The sequence below is a fragment of the Corvus hawaiiensis genome, chromosome 2 (genome assembly GCF_020740725.1).
Source record: "Corvus hawaiiensis isolate bCorHaw1 chromosome 2, bCorHaw1.pri.cur, whole genome shotgun sequence".
Classification (NCBI taxonomy): domain Eukaryota; kingdom Metazoa; phylum Chordata; class Aves; order Passeriformes; family Corvidae; genus Corvus; species Corvus hawaiiensis.
Window position 1 is genome coordinate 98,049,176 of NC_063214.1, and position 20,029 is coordinate 98,069,204.

The following is a 20,029-nucleotide window of genomic DNA, read 5'->3' on the forward strand; positions in this document are numbered from 1 at the left end:
TCTTCAGAAGAGAAAATACAAGAACTATAAATGCATCTGGAGACCAGGTAAGAATGTAAAGAAACGGTGATTAGAGAGGAAACATGGCATGCACAGAATAAAGATACACAAATAACTGCTAAATGAGAAGAGAAGAATGAATGAAAGTGAATGAATGAGAAGAATGAAAGTTTCCAGCTATGAGGATAAAGAGAAGAACTGACCAGTGAGGTTGAAATGGAGTTGAAGAACAAGCTTGATGTCCTGGAACATGATGAGGGGGAAAAAATCACATGTAGTAGATGAGGGAGGTTGTAGCAAAGAAGAAAGTAGCAGCTAGCTCCCAGAAGAAGAGGAGAAGAGTGTGGAGAGGTCTCTCCATGGGCTGAGGGCAGCATGCAGATGACTAAAAGAAAGCAGAAGGAGTATAATATGCAGTGTTAAAAATGGGCAGGAGACTCATCCAGCTTAAAGAAGTCACTAAGGCAAGCCAGTGACTCAGGAGTCTATGTTGATGGCTTGTTGCCAGAGCAAATGGTCCTCCACATTGTCAAGTTTTCAGATAGTGGTGATAGTATCCTATAGACTTCTAAGGGCAGGTAATGACAGACCACAGATACAAATATAGATGGGTACACTGAGGGTTGACACTGTGAGTGCTGTGTATGTATTTCATGGTAGGCTCAAGTTACACATGAATGTAGTAACTTTTTTTTGTCCCCACAAAATACTAATTGAACACATTACAAGAGATATTTTAGACTCAGTCCAGTGATAAAATAAGATACCTCTGGTTAATTGAAATGGTAGTGGAAACAAAATAGTCTCTTAAGTTCTTAGGATGCAACTGGTCAGTCACACATCAATTTTCAAATGCACAGGCACTGAAAGCTAGGCAGTGTGCCTTGGTGATAACTAAAGCAGAAAACTTATCCCACAGATAGTTGGAATGTTTCATAAATGGCTATGTAAAGCACAGTGCATGCTTTGCTCTCCCTACTTCCCTCAGCTGTTTATTGAATTGCAGTCAAATTCTACTGTTCTTGTTTGATATGAACTCCTTAAATGACCTCGGTTCCTTATTTAACTTGCCAGCACTTTTAGGTGATCATCTAGGGCTTCCACCCACACTTTTGAGCTTTTGGAGCACTATTTCCTGATGTGTATTTTGTTTATTCCTTCCAGCTCGCTGACTGATGCTGTACTCCAAACAGACATAGTCACTGGCTAATGCTTGTGTGAGGACAAGTGTTCCATGGACACTGGATACAAAACACATGCTGAGAAAGATCTGGGAATGCTTGATATTTAAACTAGTAAACTTTTCCTTCCAAACTGACTTCTGGTCATTGGCTACAGACTAACCCTTCACTTCTGGAAAAAGAAAAGGATAGCTTCTGAAAAGGAATCCACTCGAGTCTCTCAGTTTTACTGTAAACCTCCGGTACTCAGTAGAATTTGCATGCATGCTTTCTCATATCTGCCCTGAGGTATTGTATTGTAGCTCATGCTGCCTGCCCTGAAGTTTAGGAAAACTTTAAAATGTCTTATCTCGTTGCTGGTGACAGTTGCCCAGGACACTTCTCAGGCAACAGCAATGAAGGACAAATGCTGAAAACTGCTTGTCCCAACTGTACTTTGCTCCCCAAATAAATTCTGTGAGTATATCCTGTGATGCCCAGCCCTCTTATATAACTGTATGTGCTGGCTAGAATCATATCTCTCTCTCATCAGTGGGCAGTTCTTTCCCCCCAGGATTGCCATATAGAAATGCACAGGAGGAAAGATGACGTGCCAAACAATGGTCTCTCTGTTTCTATCCAGCAGTGGATTCAAGAGAGTGTTGTACTGTTTCTGATTTTTCTTTTTTTTTTTACCTCAGCGGGCAGTGCCTGCTAATAGTTCTCAGTAATGTGACTCAGGACCTGCATTTGGCTGCCTGCCTGCTCTAGTTCACTGTAACAGTGCAAAGCAATTATCCTGCTACTTTTCCTGAGGATTTTTTTCTGATGTTTATCCTTGTCACAACACAGATTGATTCTGGTCTGTTGTACATATTAATGTCAGATAATAACAAGTACTTTCTGATTTAGAAAACTATTAACTTCATTTAAGTATATTTCCCCTCTAGCCTCAGGCTATTAAACATTTCTATTGTATGTTGCCTTTGTTGATTGGCCAAAATAAGTGTTGTGTGGCCTGTCATAAAGAGGAGGGAAAAGAAATACTGCACCCTTGCAGGGGATGCAACTTATTATTCATGCAGTCAGTTACCATCACCTGGCAGTGGTGGCAGATAGTTTTAGGATGGTTAGACTGCCCATAGTAGCAAGAACTGTGAACAGGCTGATAACCTTGGTGGGGAGGAAGAAAACATACTTTTAGTATATTACAGTTTTTATTTTAATCAACAATTAGGACTAAATCCAGATCAAAAGATTCCATCAGTTCTCATGTGCTCTCAAAAGCCTTTTTAGCAAAGGAGGAAAAGTACTCAGTGTTCTTTAGTTTCTACTTCCTAGCTTCTGAAAGGGTTAGGGTACTGGTTCTAAGGAATGTAAGAAATGAGTAGTGTTTGGAAATGTGATCATGTAATAGAGCTTGAAATTCAGTCAGTTGAGTTAAGGAATGGAGTTCGTTTATATTTCTTATCAAGTAAAATAGGGCTTCTGTGTCTTAGTCAGGTGTCAATACTAGAAGTATTTCGGAAGTGTTTGCATAGTGCTGAGGTTTAACCCCAGTAGACACGTAAGTACCACACAGCTACTTCCTTGTTCCCCCCACCGAGTGAGGTGAGGGTGAGAATCAGAAGGGAAGTGTGAGAGCTCAGCGGTTGAAAGACAGTTTAACAGGTGAAAAAGGAAACATCCTGGCAAACTTCTCCCCCTGCCCCAGTTTTACTTGCTGAGCATGATGTCATATGGTATGGGATAATCCTCTGGTCCATTTCGGTCAGTGGTTCCAGCTGTGCCACATCCCAGCACACTCCTAGCTAGAACATTGGTGTATTAAAAACACTTTGCTGGTCACAAATCCAAAACATCTTACCAGGTGCTATGAAGAAAATTAACTGTCCCAGCCAAAACAGTACACACAGTTCAAAGCTTTCAATGTAAATGTGTGTGGGAGCTTTTTATCTTAAAAATAAATACCTGTAAGTAAGTTGGTTTTGGTTGGGTATTTGGGGTTTTTTTTTGGTTTTGGGTTGTTTTGTTGTTATTGTTTTGGCTGTGTTGTTTTGTCTTTTGGGGGGTTTTTTGGGTTGTTTTTGTTTTGTTTTGTTTTTTTTGATAAATGGAAGGAATGTAAAGGTACCAGTGAGTGAAATCAATTGAATCATATCCAGGGACTTGGAAGTTGGAGAACAAAATAGGAAACGTACTCTGAATTCAACTGGACTATCCTCAAGCCAACAGAACTTGGGGTCCCAAAAAGACAGACAGAGTAAAAAATTGCTTTAGACTGAATTGAAAAAATACCCATGCATGAAAGAGGCCTTGGAAGGGAGTTTGAGCAGAGTCTTTAATCAGTAGAGGAAATGTCTTTTGAGGTTAAGCAGCATAGTGAGGAACTGCAAACTGATTAATCAAGCTGAGATAGATTTACTGATTAAAGCCAAAAAGAAAAAGACTCTTCAGCCACATAAATAAAAAGAGAATAAGAAAGGAAGCTAGATGTTTATTCAGTAAAATGGAATAGAAGTCAAAGGTAATCTAGTCATGACCCCAGGCTAGTGGGGACAGCCCTTGTCTGTGTGAAAGGGGTAGCCATTCTTTCCAAGGGGTAGGAGGAAGGCATTCAGCAGTGAGTTGCAAAAACTAAATGTGTCTGTGATGCTTCACGAATTTTTTGCCATTTCTTCGAGAGCACTGAGCACAAAATATTTAGTAGCCACAGAAGCAATCAAATGTATTATATTGAATGCTAAATTAATGATACTTAATTTGAGTTTCTACTAATTTATTTATAATGCGTCCTCTAGATTGTGAGACAAGTTTGGGCTGTTGGTGCAGTGTTGCAGCAGAGGGACAAGTTCTGCTCTAGTTGTGAAAGGCCAGTACAAGTTATTGATGCTTCCTTTCTTGGCATATTACTACAAAAGGCACAAGCACAGATGGGAAGTGTGAACAATTTAAAGGATTATGAGGTGTTATCAAGGATAATCAGGAATTTGTAGATCCTCTCAAAATAAAATAACTTCCTTTGCTCCACATAGCTAAAAAGGGATAGGGAAGAGGTGCCTTACACATGAAAATGTGTTGGCGGGCTAGACCCTGAAGAGCTCTCAGAAGCTTCTTGGAAAAAAATGTTACTTTGTTTTTCTGTTGGTCACATTCATTCCAGTTGTTGAATCAAAACAGAACTGTTCTGAGATTCAGAGTACTTTTTGTTTTTTCTGTATGCATGGTTTTGGATGCATTGAAAAATAAGTAAATTTAAAAGCCATCTTTCAGTGGGATATTTTTTTTTTCCTTTCAGTCTAGCTCATAATCCAGAGAGAATTTCTGAGGGGAGCTAGGAAACTGTTTCAGTGCAAATATATTTGGCCCCTTAAGAGAATTTCAAAGCAACATGATAGTAATGGTGACTGAAATTTAAGTGCTGTAATTAAAAGGAATGCCATAAAAATCTAAATCTATGTATTCTGGCATTTTCTAAGTATTTTCTGAACTCCTTAGCTTTAGGCACATGCTTTCCTGGGCCAGTGATTAAAAGCAGCCCTTCTCAAGATATATATTCTCTTCTGAAATACTAACCTCTTCTGTTTGGTGATGGAAGTGGTAGCTGCTATAAGCTTAGCTCATTCTTCTAATGCAGTGTTAAGGAGTCCTTTTGCAAAGGTCTTCTCTCATCCTTTTTGTGTTTCCCCACAGCAAGACATCATAGTTTAGTTCTCTAGGTCCTACTGTGGGCAGTGTGCCAGGTTTATGGGCTAGGGAGATTTTGTTATCTTTATCATATGCATGGCCAACTAACCCTAAACTGAGCTTCATATTGAGTTATTATCTTTTAACTTAGGGTTGACCTTGTAGATACTAATGCTGACCAAAAGAGGCAAATCACTTACTTTCTATACTTTCACCACTTTAACAAAAGGGGAGAGGGGAGGAAACTAACAGAATGATGAATTGAAGACAGCTTCTATGATTAAAAAATTTATTACACAAAGAAGAATTTTTTTCTGGATAAATTAGTGTCAAATGAATTTCCATGTATGATAGTTAACAAAATTGTATCCTCTCTTAAACTTCTCTCTCTTCCTGTTACTTCAGGGAGAGTTATAAATAGAAAAAATTGCATAAACTTCATTGGAAAGCAGTCTTCTATTCATCAGCTGATGGCATCCACTTTGGAAGAAAGGCTGTAAAGCCCTTTTCTAATCTCTAAGGCATTTGCTGCTCTTTTCTGTCTCCAAACTTTGTCAGCCTCAACAATTTTCCTTAGTTTATAAGAAAGTAAACTTTGGTGCCATTATTGTTCCCTCCTGGGTGGCTAGGTAGTTCAGTGTTTGGTTGAATATATGTCTTAAGCACTGGTAAGCTGGTTTACCCTCAGTGAATTTGTAACTTCTTGTAAAGATATTTTACCATGAAATAAAATTGTCAAGTAGAAAATTGAGAATACATGCCTCATAATCCAAAATTCACTTTCAAGTTATACTTACATGGTCTAAAAGATAGGATTAAATTTCTCAAAAGCTTGGCAGACAATTTAGGACACTTAGTAGCTTCTAGGTAGTATGATAAGATAACATTTTGAATATATTCACATTTCAAGTAGAGATGAAGTGCGGAGATAGGTTGTGTGTAAACACTGGTGAATCAGTAAAGGTGCTGTGTTAAATTTAGTAGCTAGTGTTGATATTTTAATAAAAGGAACAGGGAAACTAAACTGAGGCACATACAGTTAGAACATGTTTAATATCTGGAACAGACTAGTGAAGTCCATCAAAAGTTTGGAGAGAAAGAGAAGGGGGAAGAAAATGAAACAAAGAAAAAAAACCCCTTGCTACACTGGAAGTGTTGAGGACTGAATCACATTAACAAACTAGTAACAGCATTTACTTGTACTCCAAGGCAATGTTTCATTACAGATTCTTTGTGATTCTTAATACTGATGGTTAATTGCAAGTACTGAATTTCCTCTACAGCCTGTAGATCATGATGCATGAATTTACCTGCTGCTTGCTTGGATTTGTAAAATAGATGTAGATTCTCTCTGTTACCTAAGACAGCTAGTGGGGAGGAGTTGCCTGAAAAGCAATATACTACCCCGTGTATGTTTGCACATTATGCAAAAAAATTAAATTATTGGATGTGCTGGTTAATAATAATGGAATATGAATGGACAAAGAAAATTTAAAAAGACAAGTATATAGGATGCGAATCAATGTGTTTGAGTTGGGAGAGATCTGGCCTGTCCTATAAACACGGGGCACACCTCTGTTACAGCAGAGCTCTGTGTATGTGCTCCTCTCCTGCCGAGTACTGATGGTGCAACACTCAAGGACTGAGTCAGTGTGTCAGCAAGATCTGAAAGCAGCACAGTTCCACAGATTCAGCCTTGCTGCTCTCAGGTTCAAGAGGACTTGCTCAGCCCAATGTATTGGGGAACAAAAGTGCCAGGAAATGAAGGTGTTAGAATAAGTAATGTGTTATGGTGGTATATGTTGGGAGGGTTAACCAGTTTTGCTGAATATGAGTCTGCTGATGGCCTAGTTATTGGATAAGGCTTACCATGTGAGTTAAATGCCTTTAGCATTATTTCTTGCTAAATGCCTAATGTACCTGACAGCCAACCACAGACTTTAAAGTAATGATAAAGTACCTGATGTCTTTGCTAGCTAGTAATAAATGCTGCTTTTATATATCTGCTTTCTTAATTAAAGTCAGTAATGTAATTACAAGATTTTAATTTTTAAAAAGATTATGCTTGACAAAATGTAGTTTGTCTTTGCAGGATTATGTTGGTGAAACTCCTATTCATAAAGCAGCACGGTCTGGTAGTATGGATTCCATAAGTGCCCTTGTGGCTCATGGTGCGCAAATAGAGTAAGTGAGGTTTTTTTTTTGTTGTTGATTGTTGTGTGTGTAGCTGACTAACTTAGATTGGTAAACATAGGTACTAATTTCAGAAAGAAAAGTCAAAACAGCAGACACATGATCAAAATAATAATGACAGCTAGACATGTTTTAACTGTAATGAAACCTAAGATGCTTAGCATGTCTAGTAGTAAAGTTTATTTTCCTTAAATGATACCATTGTGCTACATAAGTATTGCACTTATATCTGATATGTTAAAATATTTATCATGCTTCTGTCAGATGACCCCAAACTGTACACTTTATTCAGCATGTAGTTATTTTTTACAAGAAATCTACACCTTGCACTGGTGAATAAATATAGAAAACAATGCAAAAGCAACATCAAGTGCAAAACAGCAATTCACACACTTTTCAGCATTAGTTTAATACTGTTTGTTAGTGTATTGTGTATTTGCCTTGTTAACTTTTTTCTTTAAAGGTTTATGTACTGCAAAAACATTCAGAAAAGCTCACAAACTTTTGCAACTTACAGCATGGACAAAATGGATGCAGTTTTCACCTAGAAATGTTGAGTATAAGCTCTATGGCTTATAAATAATATCAATACTTTAGCAATTTGTTTTAATTAGAACTAGCTTTATTATCTTAAATGGTAACTAGTTACTGTATTTTAACCTGCAATATGAAACTTTGAAATTGTAAGTGAAATAAGATCATGTAGTTAATTTCTTGTTTTACCCTTTGGTTTCCATCTTACTGTTTTTGTAATGCTGCCTTGATAAATCTAACATAGAATTTAACTCTTTTAGTGGTATCATAGAGTATTTGGGAAATATATTACCTTTTAAGTTAACAGTAGTGAACAACTTGCTTTGTATGAAGAGATTGCTTCATAGAAAAACTAAATAAGCTGTCTCAGTTATTGACAAGCCCATTAAACCAGTCATAAATGTATAACTTCCCATTTTTTCACTCACTTTTGGATATTTTTAAGATAAACTTGGAATTAAATTTACTGTGGAATTGAGCAAACCTTAATTATCATCATCAATTAGTATGTAATCTTGTGGTTTTTGCAAAGCAGCCAACCAAAAGAGAAGTTGTGGAACTGCATAAACAATGTGAAATGGGTGATATCTGTCTTTGACCAAAGCTATTTGCAGTAGTAGCAGTGTAGATTTGTAGCAGTTTAGTGAATGGGAAATACTTTGAATTCTCAGTTTTCTAACTTTGAATTCCATCTATGTTTTAGTAGATTTGTCACAAGTTTTATAGGTAATTAAACATCAGGTCCTATCATGGGAATGGTAAAGTCAGGGATGCAAATGCAATAGGCTTGTGGAGCAACCCATGTTTAATCATTTAGAGGATAAAGACTTGGCCTTGTTACCTGAGGGAGTTAGCTATTGACTGATAGGGGTGAGGATTTTTTTCCTTAAGAGTCCAGTTTCCAGGTTCAGTATGTTAAATTAGGCCAAATCCATATATGCTTTTGACACTGGTTAATTTTGGGTCATCTGGTTTTGAAAGCTGGCCCCTATTAATGGTTATGTCAATTCCCTGGTTTTTGTAAAAACTTGAAAATGGAGATGCTCTGAAAGTTTTGATTCCTTTATTTTATGGCTTCAGTTAGAAGAAAAGGAGAGGGGTTTTAGCCATATATTTGAGTTCTAATTTATATATATTAACTGAGATGATAATTGACTGTATAAGACCAAGGCAAGAATTTTATGAAATACAGAACTAAGCACTAACTAGAACTGAAGTGCTGATCTGTACTGAGGATGAGTAAGTGCTTTTTATTTTTACCGGGATTAGATCTTCTAATCTGTTTTTTTCTTTATTTCTTCGTATAGTTCATGGTATTCAAGTCTAGTTTCATAAGGACGAATGGAATACCCTTTGTGACTTCAAGTAGTCAAATATACTACTTATACATGATATTTATAATATAAGTCCAGAATGGTATCACCCCTAGTTTTTTATAGCAAGTAGAACAGGGATGCTAAGATTTCATTATTACACAAGCACTAGTAACCAATAATGTAATATTGCAAGAAATGTATTTTTGTTAATGAGTGGTTATTGAGATACTGCTGTTAAAATGAAGTAACTTGGGCTAGTGTAATCTTGTTATTAGTGTTTACCACATTTCTACTTTATTACCTTCTTTGGTTATATTGAAAGCCAAAGAATATTGATAATAGTCAAGTTAAGGATCAAAGTAAGAATTTTAGTTTTAATAAAGTAGCCTCACTTGAATTTTTCGAGTTTACTATATTTCAGGCTTGTTAGTGTATTGCTTTTACAGAGAAAAACAGTATGTTTCAGTCTGTAAATCTCATTAAGCTGTTGCATTGTTTTCCTAATTGATGAGAGAGAATTTGGGTCTCTATTCCTGTGTAAATTTTTAATATTAAAAAATAATAATTGTACCCTAGTGAAAATATTTTGATTTTTTTTGTGGTATTTACCTTCTCATTTTAGCTGAAGCATATTCTGTGCACAGTATGTCCTACAGCCATAAAAATGGTTGCTCCACTAACTATGGTATTCATGGACCCTTGAAGAGGGGGAAGCAGGTGGTCACAATGTCCTCATATGAGTGAAAAGGTTTGCTGTGTAACTGACTTTTTAATGTGGATAGTACCTTTTAAAGTATCCATAATAACTGCTGGATTTTCACTAAAAGGCATATTTATGCAATTTCTGTATGGTTAATTGTGTATTATTTATCTTGGTGACAGACAAGTGTTCACAGCTCTTTGTGGAGGAAAAGCCTTCTTGGTGCCATGTTTTGTTTTGCTTTTTTGCACTGTTACGTAAATGCTGTGTATTATTGTAGTTACATAAATTGTATCACAGCATATATAAAAATACAAAATTCATCTGTAAACACAGGACACTGTTGAATCAAAAAAAAAAGAAGCAAATGCAAGCGTTGATTATCCTGACTTGAACCTCTTTGTTTCATGTCCATTTGCATGTGGTGCACTTGTGCATTGTGTCCACTTATTTCTGAATAAAAATTCTTCTGCAACTGTCATTTAAGCAGTTGTGTATTCCTTAATGTCTTGATTTAGAGCTAAGAGGGAAGTTTCAAACACTATATTATCCTGGGATAGAGAGAGGTGTAACTTGTGGAATGGGGTGTGTGTGGCTTGGTCTGCACCCATCCAATTGAGCTTAAATTCTTGTTTGCTTAAGAGTTTTATTGATCATGATATTTGAATAGTAGTGTAGAAAAACTTTTTATTTGCCTGCCAGAAATCTTCCGGTTTTAGATAAAATTGGGTTGTATACCATGGCAGAATGTTATGAGACCCTAAAGATATAATTTCCTTTCTAGTTTAATATACTCTGGTATCGAGGTTTGAGTAGAAGAACTGACATGCTGGGATAAATATACCAGTACATCTGTTTCTACCAGATGACAGATTCATGCTGTGATGTTGATTTCGTTCAGGCAGACACTTCAGCCACTTTCTCATTAAAGCTGTCTGGCATTCATCTGAGTGTGTAAATTCAATGCCAGAAGTGTCCTATCGCTGATATTAAGTTTTTCAGCAAGACTTTTAGTCTCATTCTTTGACAGGGACTTAATTTTATTTCTTTTCAAATTCATCTGTTACAAACTGCCTTGTGTTGTTTAAAAAGGCAACATGAATTTCTTTTTTCTTCACAACTGCTCTCCATCCTTCATAACAGAAGTCTGTACACTGTGGTTTTTTTTAGTGCTGCTACATTAGCCCTTTGTGAAATTCTTGTAATATATTTCTATTTCAAGTGACCATTCTTCTGCTAGCTCAGCTTTTACTCTTCTCGTACTTCTGAGATTTCTTGACTTTCTGAAAATCAGTCACCTCCAGTGAAGAGACAGAAGAGGAGCGATGTGTCATTTTGATGACAACACAGAAATTGGCCAACACAGAAACTGGCCATTCCTTTGTGATGCAAACCCTCGGTTCCTTTTCAGACTGGAGGGGAAGCTTACATGGCCTGTTCTCTTCAAGGATCTCAGGGTTCAGAAATCTCCTGCCTTAGTTTCTGGATATCTTCCTGATTTCTTAAAATCTTAGGAGCTGAGGGTTTGTAATGTGTGCTTATTTTTCTTGCCTAGCAAACTTAACTACCAAACTTGTAATACTGAACTGCAGTCCATTTCTGGTGTTTACCTACTTGTGAAGTGCCACGACTGTTCATCTTCTTACTTCAGAAGCTGTATAATGGCATGGATTCAGTGTAGAAGAACCACTTCTTCTTTCCTACAGTCATTAAATTAACCTCATCTTGAGAATAATGCTTCAGGTTCTTACTGATCATTTGGATTTAGGTGCTTTTTCAACAGAGAGGTTCTTATCTGTTAATTAGTATATTAATGCTTGTATAATCTGTTTCCAAACTCAGAACACTTCATATGCATTCTTTTTGTAAACCTGATTGCCTCCAGATAGCAGTTAAACTGCTGGATTAATTGCTATTGCTGCATTATTAGGCATTGCTGTATAGTTAAGGGAAAAAATGTGGCAGTTCTTGTTTAATTGTATGTAACAAGCATTTTAAGGGCCATCACTGTAGTACTCTTGCATTGACCATTTTTCAGTGTAGAGGATACACATGTTGGAATTTATTCTGCCTTTCGCATTTAATATAAATTTTTATGGAACGGCAAATTCAAAGTGGCATGTACATTTCAGTGGTAAAATACTAAATCTCCTTCAAAAAAAATCTGCAAGTAAAGTTTGGTAATTTCTTCCATGTTTGGTTTCCTGTTTGGTTGCTATGGTTGTAGAAGTGCTTGAGGTGGTTTGTAGGAGCTTGTGGTTGTGAAGTAAGGCAGTAGTTTGGACTTAGTCTGAAGAAAAGATCTGGAAATACCAAAGCAGAATGTATATGCATGGATACCTGATAAAAAATGAGAGAGGCTCAGTCTTAGAGTAAACCAGTGTGGAAAAGGGTTGTTTTCATTGATACAGTCATTCCAAATAATTGCAGGAAGCTGAGGCAAACTCGTACCACTGAATTCCTGTTCAGTTTGAATGCAGATTATTGGAGGTGGAATAACAACCGTGATTACTGACATCAGTTTGAAAATAGAGCAGAATATGAGAGGTTCTGCTTTTTATGAGTAAACTAAAATTCATCATTAAAGCAGTGATACTTAAGACCTTTCTGGAGCATAAAGAGGAAGTTCACAAGATACATGTGAGGTTGATAGGGTAGCTTATTCATTAGTGAGAAGCCTTATAGCGCTGGTTTCTTGGCTTTTCTTCAGTCTAAGAGAGCTGGGTAAAGAATATAGAAGTGTTACCAAGACTTTTATATGCAGATAGCTCAGATTTCTGACAGGAATGTTTGGGATTTTTTGTTGGGATTGATCTGTCTTCACTTAAGATATTGTGCTAATGTTCACATTAATGTGTGCATTTTCCCTTCAGATAGAGATTTTTTTTCTCTTTCTCTTTTTTTTTTTTTTTCTCCTGCAAGATAAGCTATTCTGTTGCTATTCCGGCAACAGAAGCTTGGGTACAGTTAAGTCAGGTGGAGAAACCAAAATGTTACAGAGTGGAGCTTGGCCAGAGTTAAATACAGTGAAAGAACCAATTATATCCCAAATATAATAGTCTGATTCGTTCCGATGGTTAGTCCAGATGTCAGTGGTGGTGATCTGTAGGAGTGCTGTGCTTGATCAGGCAGTAGTTTTTGACTAGGTATGTGATGAGAGGATTGTTTATTGCAATGTGTGCTCTAGCCTGCTGTGTTGATTTGGTTTTGTGTGCTGATCTAGTTGGTGTCTTTTCAGTATAGTTGTTCATAGGTCAACTAGTACCTAGTAGCATCTGGACAAAAAAACCCAGGAGGTAGTTGTGGCATAGCCCAGAACATGTTCAGGTTGGTCAGAAGAGTTTTCTAATATGTGTCAAGAACTACTGGTTACAAGATGTATATCATTGCATGGAGGCTTAACAAACCCTGGAGGAGCTTTGATAATTATAACTTAGAGAAAATATCACTCTTCAGCTTCATTCTGTTTTGCTTGATTATGCTTGTATGAGATAAATTTTCTTATAAAGGGAGAAAAATCTATCTGAGTTGGAAAAACTTTTTTGTGAAGTGCATTTAAACTGGTTTTATGCACTTCAGCAGTTCCTTAATCCAAAAGATTTTGTTTGCTTGAGTAAACACATCAAGTTATTTTTGACACCAAAAAAAAAGTGTAGTTTGATAGTGTCCCTCTCTGTGCCCATTATGGGAAAATAATGAAACCATCTTATACCTATAGTCCTTTTGTTCTTGATTTTTTTTCCCTGCTTTTGGCACAAAAATACCTTAAAATTAATTTACCTCTTTACTTAAGTTTTATTTCCAAACTTTCACTGTCCATGCTTTTTGTACTGAATAGCTTGAACTTTCTTCCAAGTTTGGCACATTGGAGAGAAGCTTGCTTCCTTCATTTCTCTAATTCTAAGCTATCTTTGGGTTTCAGTTGCTATGTTGAGGAGAAAAAATGTCATATTATTTGCTACTAGAGTCCTCTTGGTAGAACTCTTGTGTTGCAAGCTGTTTTGTCTTTTCAAGTCAGAGTTTGCACTGAACCTGTCCTCAGTAGTTATCCATTACACTTTCTTCATTGTTAGCAACTTTATTTGCAATTCTTGCTCTGTTTCTAGAAACATGAAAGCAACAGCAGTGATAGTTCTCATTGCCATAAGGCTGGCGAAGTAACTCTTACATTCTTTTTGTATTTAAAGTGGCTGCAGTACTGTAAAGACACTTATTCGGAATTTCATTTTGCTAGTGATCTAGGAAATATTTTCATTTTAATAGGAAAGGTCTTTCCTGTTATGCTGTATTGCAATCAGACTGTTGTTCCAAGAGTCACCATGATCTTCCATACCTTCCCTTTGTGAAGGGTTTTTAGGAATCACTTCTTAAATAATGAAATATGAATTTAAAAATATTGTTGCTCGTACCATGCCAAGTCAGGCCTATCTTGTTCAGGGAAAAGTTTACTTGGAAATGCAAATATTTTTTACAGAAGATGCTGAAAATGAAGTGGACTGTTTGAAGTCTTTAGTAAAGCATATAAACAGGAATACAGGTACAACAAAAAATCCTGATGGTAATGTTTGTGGTAATTGCAACATCGCCTACCATGGTTAATGAGTTCTTTCTTCTGCCAGTGTTTGCTCAGTCAGGAGTTGAAGTATCGAGGAGCTAATTACAGCTGCATAATTCAGAGTGAACCTTGATTTTTATGTGGAGAAAGTGGCTTCACAAAGCAGAGTCCTTCTGTCCAGTATGTTCCTCTTGTTATGATTTTGGACGATGTTCACAGGAACTCTACCACTGGTTTTAAAAGTGTAAAATAATTTCAGCTGCCAAATGCTTTGTTGTGAAATAAAAACTTGGCACCAACTTGTGCTTTTGTAGATGCCCAGTATGTAATTCTAGCATGAATTTGTATAGCTGTCCCCAGCAGTAACACACATTTGTTTAGTTAAGATTATTTTTCTCTTGGTATCTGGAAAAAAAAGTTTGAAACAATTTTATAACTTCCGTATTTGGACACCAAAGGGTTAAAACACTTAAAGTTTAGTATTTTAAAATAATTTTGCTTTAGAAATTTTAGACTAGTATACTACTGTTTATATAGGAAACAATTTTTCTCACTGTGGGCATTTTAGTGTTCTGATCTTTTTTTTCTCTTTCTTCTTTTGTTTTGTTTTAATCCTTGTATCTGCTAATTTTTGTATAGGAATAGCTACTAATTCTTTTGAGATACAGCCTACTAAATTTAAAGTAATTGAAGCCATGAGTTGACCGGTAACTTTAATCCATTCTATATAAATTTCAGTGAAGAACTGAAAAACTGGTTTCAGGATGAAAGTTATAATGCTTTTAAAGGCATAAAAGGCTTAGTATCTTGTTGTTAAGGTGGTCACATGACAATGGCTTACATATTGAATAATGTGCTACCGCACTTTATGTATGTTAATGTACTTTTAATCTTAATGTTGCCTGCAAATATGTGATCCCTTATGATATAAGTTTCCTGTTTATGCACCATTGCCCGTTTAAATCAAACAGAAGATTCTGAAACTGTAAAAACTACACATGTCAATGTTTTACAGCTACGTAATTCGAATTGACTTGATTTTTTCAAGTAATCCTAGAAAGGGGGAGCATTCCATATAGAAACTGCTGAAACTGCCACAGGTGCTTCTCCGAAAACCTTACAGTTGTGGCATTGAATGTTCAGTATCGCTTCCTTTCTGCACACAAGGCATACTGTTGAGGTATTTGTTGCGGTGATTGGTTTTAATGCTAATCTAGGAATTCAGATATAGAATCTATAGATTTGCATGCTTTGCTTACCCTAATTTACAATTATCTACATTTTTATTTGTAAACTAACAATAGATAAGTTGAGATCAGTAATTTTTAACAGATTTTACATTGATATACGAAAACTGTGGTTTATTTTCTTCGATTGTCGCATGGCATTAACAAAAACACAGTAAGCTGTAGGTGCTGTAATCACTATTTCAAATTAAGCATTTAGGAGTTTTTTTTTCGTATATGATTTTCAAAAAGATTTATTGCTGACTTTTTGTAGCAAATGTTTGTTTTGTTTTTCAAGGTATGTGACATTATAAGTTGAAGATAGTGTATTTCTATGTTAAAAAGACGTAGAAATCTACTTGCCTTTTTTCTGCCAATGAATATGAAAAATTAACAACTAAAGCAACTTAGAAGCAATTTTTTTTAAAGTAAATTCAATAGCATTTATTATTCTATATGAGAAGCACAAGTCTTTGTTTTCTTTCCACAGATCTTTCAAAGAGTAAATTTTGTAAGTTACGCTGAAGTAAATCTTCCTTGCACAAAATCATTTTTAATCAATTCTAGATTTTGAGTTGGTTTCTTTCTTTTTTACTTTCTATGGCTTAGCCATAGTGGAAGTGTCTTGAATATTTTTTAAAAGCTTGCCTTAAATTTTTTCCTTCCTTTAGTAAACTTCTTAAATTAGATTGAAATAATAAACTTTTCCTCCTAAATAAAGCGAATCTGAAAGTTAACTTCATGTTTCTGTACACCAATCCTGTTTGGCCAGATAATGCACTTGTCTCTTGGTTTTGAGCAACAATTGAATTACACTAACAGCCAACATTTTTGAAAAAGCATTTCAGAAGAAGGAAATACCTAAACTCGTGCTTCATCAGTGTCCTCTTTATAGCTGCTTTAACTGGATACCAGGACTCTCAGATGAACTGGGCATTTAGAATGGGAGTTCAGATGATGTCAACCAGAGGGAGAAAAATGGATACTAAAAAAAAGTCCTCTTCATGCCAAGATTAGTCGGTTTTGAAGACTGCCTGTGGACATCACTTGACGGAAGAAGAAAAACATGTTTTAAGTGTTGTTTTAAGCACTGTAGGTCTGTGAATAAATGCATATGCAAAAGTCAGAGCATTAACTCAATATATCAGTGTGCATTTTGAGTTTATTTATAAAACACCTGTCACTACAGAACAATGCAAGTGTCATATGTCAAGAAACTTCACAATCACGTACTCATCCCTATTCAGAATTTCACCAGCTTTTCTTGTGGATTTTTTCTATCTAGAATAACTTTATAATATGAAAATATATCCTTCCTTACATTTGGCTTTCTTCTTTTGCCTTGGAGTTAGCATCTTATACTTCTGTACTTTGAAGAAAACAAGATGTTTTTATTCCCATCTCCTGGATTTTAGCCTACAAGAAGGCTGAGGGTAAATAATGCCATGCTTCATGATTTAAATTCATTTCTAGTAATAATGGAAACAGTGGATAAACTATATAGCTAAAAAATTTTAAAATGCTGCTAAGTAAAAAAAACCTGAACAGGACTCAGTCATTTTTCAAATACTTGAATTGCCTTGGAAAGGATGCAAGGTATGTGTTTTCTAAACGTGGAGTGAACTGATTTTCGGACAACTGCCTTTAGCCCTGGGCAATGTTAAGTAAGGAATTTTTCTTCTGTTTGTCAGTTCATGCTTTCATGTATGTTCCTGTCTGGAGCAGGTGCCAAAAAAGGAATTATATTTTCAGAGCTTCTGTTTTCAGTGTCCTTTCTTCAGTTTTTCAACCCGTTCGTGCAGCTGGAGTGACCTTGAGAGTTGTCTTTAGTTTTTGACTTTTTTCTTTTTTACTGGAGAGAGAAAGAATTTTTTGGAGCACTGCTGTCTGATTTGACAGTAACTATGCCACCCTTTAGTGCAGAATTTTCTAAGTCAATGAATACTGTTTAATAAAGGCTGACAAAACATAAAACACATCACTTTTCAGGACTTACTCTGCTTTTCTTATTTATGTCTTCATTCCATCCTTACACACCTTCCTTGCTGCTGGCTTTTTCCTTCATAAGGAATTCATTTGAAAAATGCAGTGTTTGTAACTTGTTCTTTGGCTTGTTTCAGTTAGAAGCCTAGCCTAGAGACAAACCTTGAATAGAAACATAAGTTTGTCCTTAAGTTTGGCATCTATGACATGAAACAAGAAGTTTTTAAAAAAGAGCTAACAACAACAAAAGCCCATACAAAACAAAATGTAAAACCTGCTAGAACTTTCTGTACTCATTTTTTAATTCTGAGTAATGCAGTTGCAGAAATAGAGCTGTCATATTTGCTGTATGATTAGCAGTAACAAAAGGACAGTTTGCCTGAAGATTTAATATCAGTGTGTTTTGAGTTTCTTTGGAGCTTCCACTCTTTCAAGATGTTTAGGATAAGAGATCAAAGCTGGTACCAAAGGGACTTTTAACTTTTTTAAGAAGTGGAGGATGGGTGGAAAAGATTGGTTTTTTTCAAGACACAACATTGAGGTAATTCTGTCCATGCTGTCCACTGGTTTACTTTTTTTTCCAGTGTTTTTCTTTCACAGCCCAGGTCTTGAAGTTACTTTCAGTTATAATATCCTTTACCAATATTTTTCCTTTATGTCAGCAGGTACGATAAATGAAGTACCTTTCAAGGGACACAATAACTGAAATAGCTGAAAATTTACTTGAATATAGTGATTATCTTTGAGTTTTCTCCTTGTTGATTTTTGTTTCATTTTCTTTCATGTCATAGCCATTTGACACTTTGTAGCCAAATGAATCACATACTATTTCTCCTCCTTTTAACTTGATAGTCAGTTCACATATAATTGCAGTTCATAGTCAAGGGCTGACCTAGGGGTTGCACATCAGAGGTTGAACTCCTCTTAAGTCTTATGTGTGGTCGGAACAGTGAACCATTTCTATTTTCATCTATATAATCTAGTCTGTCTACAGTAATGACACTTAAATTCTTAGCTCCTGGGATAAGCTGAGGCAGACGCTTCACTGTCAGACATGGGCAGCATTTGAGGTAGATCATACACTGCAGGTTTAGTATTAGATGTATTCCCAGTTCCTTGTAATTACAGCTATAAAAGGGTGGTTCCACTCCAAGTCCAGATTAACACTTTTAAAGAATGGTCTAGTAGCTATCCAGCTTTTTAATTTATTCAAGTACTCCAGGGTTTCTGGAAGGACTGTATGACACTTTTTCTGTTACAGACTCAGAATCTGACAATATGTCTAAATTACTTTGAAAATACATAAAACTATTCCAGTCTGGTTAAACTCTGTGATACCTGTTAAGAGCATTTTCTTTCCTATTTTGTTCCTACTTACATTAGCCTTTTTTTTTTTTTTTGATTGCTTGCATTTTGTTATGATAGGCTGATATAGCACAGCTAGCTCTTGCTGCCTTTTGTGTTCCCACTGACAGATTTTTTCTTCCTAGAAAAAGCTAGAAAAATCAGCTAAAGAAGTAGGTCTTTTTTATCTTTCTAGCCTGCTTTTGAGAAAGTGACAGAAGGTTTCTGCAAAATTTGTCAGCTTTTCTTTTTCTTCTTCCTGTTAATACTGGAATGCAAGCCAGTTTAATGGAAATTTGAAAGTATATGAAAGTCCAGTAATCATGCTTTGATTAATTGACAAATGGATATAGAAAAGATACTCAAATTAGTGTTCCCACTGTAAGTGAGCAGGGAGAACTTAACAACTGTGTTATCTTCCATAACATTTGTGCAAAAAGTTTCTAGTAATCTAGAGCCTATAATCTTCTTTTATTTTATTAAACTTCTTTTCTTTTTTTTTTTCATTGCGATCTTGATAGGCTAAATTCAGATTCACACATTTAAGAGGGGTGTTTCTAAACTCACAGAAGCAAGAATGTTATATCCAATAGTCTTGAGTCCCTTGGAAACCTATGCAGTGCTTCCAGAATATTTCTGTAGAACAAGCACATCTTTGTTTACCTGTTTAGAGTAATTTGTTCAGGAAGAGGTTAGGAATGGGAGAGATCTATGAATAGCGAAGATCATTGCATTTTAAAATTTGGCAAACTCTTTTTTCATTTCTGGAAAATTTAGTTTTTCTTTTCCAGAGTTTGGTCGTGTAGCTTTACACGCTTTGATCTTTGTTTGTACATCTCCAAATGCCTCTGGCATCTTATATTGATGTTCCTTTGGAAAATGGTGACTTAACTGTAGTCTTTTACAGTCAACTTTTCAAAGCAGAAATAGTGTTCAGTAGTACTTGCTAAATAATAGAATTACTGACTCCTTGAACTTCTATTAAATTAGGTGGCCATTCAATACTGTATTGGTTTTGTCATTTTTATCTTTGCGTAACTTTATTTATTTTGCTATTACTTAGATTTCTTTTACTGTTCTTTTAGGGCTCGCAAATTTAAGAAAGGTATCGGAGAACTGAGCTTTTCTTTTTGACCAGAACAGATCTGTTAAAATTTCTATTTCCTAAGCTGTAGTTTCATTGTTCTACATCCTTACGCTGCACAAGTAAGTTAGAATTACTAAAGGAGTATCAAATGTTGCTTAGCAGCAACTTCAGCAGGTCATCCAGTTCAGCAGGGGAAAGATTTGACTGTAGAATTTCTGATATCATAGACCACTCTTAAAATGAG

The 20,029-nt window shown here is 35.8% G+C and overlaps 1 protein-coding gene across 2 annotated transcripts in view; it reads left to right on the plus strand.

The window, feature by feature from the left end:
- Positions 1-20,029, plus strand: part of ANKRD10 (ankyrin repeat domain 10) — a 37,534-nt gene that overhangs the window by 7,596 nt on the left and 9,909 nt on the right. For both annotated transcript variants that reach the window (XM_048328120.1, XM_048328129.1), the window contains exon 3: positions 6,940-7,031. In XM_048328120.1, the coding sequence (XP_048184077.1) occupies positions 6,940-7,031 (92 nt within the window). The remainder of the gene's footprint in view (positions 1-6,939; positions 7,032-20,029) is intronic.